Consider the following 4,354-nt stretch of genomic DNA (forward strand, 5'->3'; position numbering starts at 1 on the left):
TAAAATAGGAGGGATTTTCATTTTCATTTCCCTCCTATTTTCCGGGTTCCAAACGGAGCCTCAGAGAATCAAAATTGTCCAATAATTATTGCAATAACTCTCACAGTTACAAAGACAATTGATTTAATTCTCATATTAACGAAAGTGTTATATACGAAATTAAAATTTTTACTAAGGCAAAATTTGCAATAAAAAGATAAAGATTATCACAAATAAGCCCAAGCCCGGCCCGACCCGGCTCGGCACGAACAGACGGACGGCGGCGGCGCGCGTGAGGTGGATTTGGGCTTCCTTAAGCCCTTGCCCCACTACAAAATTGGATCACTCTTGGAAACCCAAACTTTTTTGCACAAATTTGATATATAAGCAACACTCATTTGTCCATTCTCATTCTATATGAGACTCTATTATTTAACTTCCTTCAAACAACATAAACACAATTAATGTGTTTCTTAAAGCATACTTTAAGTAGGTCTGACCCAAGCCTTAGGCCAACTAGGCAATGGCCTAGGACCTCAAAATTAAGGCCTATTTCAAAGTAAAATAAAGGTCCACCATTATACAAATCAAGTTTGTTTATATATATATATATATATATATATATATATATATATATATATATATATATATATATATATATATAAGGTGGAATAGAGAAAATGCAAAGCCCACTATATAAAGGGAAAAAAATAGAGACTCCCAGAAACTCACTATATAGAACCCCAGAATATGAACGTACTGAATTAAAACAAAAGCACAATTGGGCCTTGGTTAATTTCTTAAAACACCAAGTATAAATATATATATATATATATATATATATATATATATATATATCAATCCTTTATTTTAGAAGAGTTTTTGGAAAAAAAAATGTGTATACATATAAAAATTGTTCTTTTATTTGTTATTTATTTATTTTTGAACATTGATTTTGAAAAAAAAAAAAAAAAACAAACAAACAAACATGTACGGGTTTTTGGTAGGCAAACAAGTTCTCTAGGTGAATTGGTTTTATTTTTATTTTTTGGAGAGTATGACTGTATACTCACTGGCTACATGAATTGAAAATGGAAAATTTTGGAGATATCTTAGTGTTTTTTTTTTTTTTTGTAATTTATTAAGGTCATTATATTACTTTTGATCTTATTAATAACATTTATGGTTGAAAACTTTACTATTTTTTCCTTTTAATATTTATTAATTTATTAAAAATGCCAAATTTTTAGCTTTCGCCTAAGACCTCATTATTCGTTAGGCCAGTCCTGACTTTGAGTATCAATTTATCATTCATTATACTTCTGATTTTGGCAAAGTTATAATCGATGTTATATCTCTTTTCGCAAAGAATAATAATATCCAAGAATTACACAATTTCGATGAGTGAATCCCACTCAAATCTTTGTCAAAATTCATTAGCTCGCAAGATAATAATTGCTCATAAAAAATTCCCACACTTCCAACAGATGTCTCGGTGGAACAAATAATGATGCCAGTGCTGGACGGTTTGCATCACTGCATAGAAATCGACTGATGTGGCAAAAGGTATGGAGAGACACAAAAAGGATGGTTGTTTATTTGCTCACGAATACCAATTGATAATCTCTAAGACCTATTGAATCGCTTGGTGAATTCCTGATTAAGAGCATCAAATTTGCAATTATATTGAAATCAAATTGGGGAAAATAAAGTGTTTCATAATTATGCAAAAATGCCTTACCACCGAAATAAAAAGCTTAAATACTAAGTTCAAAACCTCAAGTACAAAACGGAAAATAACTGAAAATAAAAAAGCAACAAAACTCTAAATATGCAGAAAATGCTAGCAAGTGACAACAATCTAATTTGGTGCTAAAAGTCGATTTAGTACACCGTTCTAATGTAAACTTGGGCTTTGACGTGATATATTATAAGTAGTAGATCTCTTACTAAAACCATAGACTAATAAAAAAAATCTCAATTTTGACCTTTTTTTTATCATTTACCTAAATATTTTTTAAAAATACAATCATTACACATTTTTCCTCGAACCCCCTTCTTATTATTTCGTAGTAAAGGTGGACATTTTATCTTGTTAAAATTAAGCAATCGGTTAATTGACATCTTATACGGTTAAAATTAACCGAACTGATATTTTTAACCGTTCATTTTGGTAATTAACCAAGCGGTTAATTTTAAACGATTATTTTATGATTAATCACAGTTAATCAATCATTTTATATACAAATAGATTTGCACTCACTTGCTAAATCACGGTTAAACTATTTAACCGGCTAACCGATTAAACCTTTAACCGTATTGCCAACCTTTATTTCATAGTAACTTTTCTTACCTCAAAAAAAAAAAACAAAAAAAAAACCTCGTAATTTTCCGCAGTAATAAAGAAACGGAGTGATTAGTCATTAACGTTCGTCATTAACACACTCGGGAGAGACGAGAAAGAAATAGAAAATAAAGGCTCTATTTTCTTTGCTTTATAGTCCCACGACGAGAGAAGAGAGTTTCATTCGATTCCAGTTTCACACATCCAGAGAGAAAGAGAGAAATGGTGGACTTTGGTCGAGTACAGAAAGAGCTCCAAGAATGTAGCAGAGACGTCGAGTCATCTGGAATCCGCGTCGCTCCGAAGTCCGATTCCAGTCTCGCCCGACTCATCGGAACCATCCCCGGACCCCTCGGCACTCCTTACGAGGGCGGTACTTTCCAGATCGACATTAATTTGCCCGGTCAGCCTCCGATTCCACTCTCTCTCACCTCTTTCTAGGGTTTCGATGCTGTTTCATTGGAGCGGGAAGGGAATCGAATGTTCTTGATATGTGTGTAATTCGATTTGGTTTCCTAGGGTTTAATCAATGCTGTTGAAATAGTTTATCTGTTCCTTGGTTTCCGTTTCAAATTGCTTCGTTTTTATCCAATATACTGTCAGGGAGTTAAACTTGAAGAAGAAAACGAGTAGTGAGATTTTGTAACGTTACTGGTTTCTGGTCTTCTCAGCTTTCATTGTTTTTGCTCTTTTGGAAGTTGGATTATATCTCTGATGAAAATTAGAACCTTTTCTTATAGCCTTCAAAGCTGTAGTTAGATGTTTTTTTTTTTTTTGGTGTGTGTGTTTGTGGCTAAATTCTGTTTACTTCTTGCAGATGGATACCCATTTGAGCCTCCCAAAATGCAGTTTGCCACTAAAGTTTGGTATGTATGAATGAAATCGCGTGTTTTATTTAAACATCTATTGCCGATTTGGTACACTTGGGAACACACAAAAAGTTTTTGGGGTCAATCATCTGGGATTATGAACGATTTCGGACTTTCGAGTTACTCACATTTTGTCACTTGGTAAGATGTTTGTTGATACTTGAATAATATATCTCCTTTTTTCTGTTTTCTTGTGGCAAAAGGCACCCGAATATCAGCAGCCAAAGCGGAGCTATCTGCCTCGATATCTTGAAGGACCAATGGAGCCCAGCTCTCACATTGAAGACCGCTCTTCTCTCTGTTCAAGCATTGCTTTCTGCTCCACAGCCTGACGACCCTCAAGACGCTGTGGTCGCACAACAGGTCTCGACCTTATCAATCTCTCTCTATATATAATATACTCTCCGACGTACACAAATGATTTTTCCGTTTGTCTGGTTTTTGTTGTGTGACATTACAGTATCTTAGAGACTACCAAACCTTTGTGGGCACCGCCCGATACTGGACAGAGAGTTTCGCCAAGACATCGACCCTCGGGATCGAAGAGAAGGTGTGTTTTGAACTGTGAATTGTAACGAAACCAAAGTAGAAACTCAGATATCGTTTTCATGATCTACGTCAAATGTATTTTATATATGACAACCCGCTAAGAAAGTCTTATTTTTGTTCGTATGCGAATCGGGACCTGTGTTGCGTCGCAGGTACAAAAGTTTGTAGAGATGGGATTCCCAGAAGCCGAGGCGAGAAAAACTTTGGAACTAGTTGGCGGAGACGAAAACTCGGCCCTCGAAAAGCTTTGCTCTGGCTAAAGTCTTAAGATTTTGAGACGCGGCTTCTTTTCGGCAATATGACCCATTATATCCCTCATTTCAAGAGCCTGGGAAATATACTAACTAGCAGGGTTAATAATCATATCTAATACATACATATATATAATATGTTTTTTTTTTTCAACTTCTCTGTATTGAGGTCTGTTGTATTGATCTGATATGACTTCCATGAAATTGTCACCCCTACTGTATTTTTCTTTCATTTGGACCCAGGTTAATTCAATATGGTGAAAATGCCATCCATATGTCAATTTCTGTAGTTGGCAAAACAAAAACAAAAAGTTCTGACAAGGCACTAATTGTTCCAATCCAGGTCACTTTTGGGAATTGAA

At 34.8% G+C, this 4,354-nt stretch overlaps 1 protein-coding gene across 1 annotated transcript; it reads left to right on the top strand.

The window, feature by feature from the left end:
• Window positions 1-2,410: 2,410 nt before the first annotated feature.
• On the top strand, window positions 2,411-4,354 carry UBC27 (ubiquitin-conjugating enzyme 27). The gene is made up of 5 exons (XM_089628109.1): window positions 2,411-2,726; window positions 3,141-3,189; window positions 3,396-3,555; window positions 3,653-3,742; window positions 3,894-4,354. Exons 1-5 carry the CDS (start codon window positions 2,546-2,548, stop codon window positions 3,999-4,001), a joined length of 588 nt encoding a protein of 195 aa, XP_089484235.1. The 5' UTR covers window positions 2,411-2,545; the 3' UTR covers window positions 4,002-4,354.

The sequence above is a fragment of the Urtica dioica genome, chromosome 10, assembly GCF_054948205.1.
Source record: "Urtica dioica subsp. dioica isolate 48M chromosome 10, U.dioica_male_clone48M_v1_H2, whole genome shotgun sequence".
Classification (NCBI taxonomy): Eukaryota; Viridiplantae; Streptophyta; class Magnoliopsida; order Rosales; family Urticaceae; genus Urtica; species Urtica dioica.

Coding starts and splice junctions, on each gene's coding strand:
- UBC27 (XM_089628109.1), top strand. CDS start 2,546: ATGGTGGACTTTGGTCGAGTACAGAAAGAGCTCCAAGAATGTAGCAGA. Junction 3,190..3,395: donor CAGTTTGCCACTAAAGTTTG/GTATGTATGAAT, acceptor TTGTGGCAAAAG/GCACCCGAATATCAGCAGCC. Junction 3,743..3,893: donor CCCTCGGGATCGAAGAGAAG/GTGTGTTTTGAA, acceptor GTTGCGTCGCAG/GTACAAAAGTTTGTAGAGAT.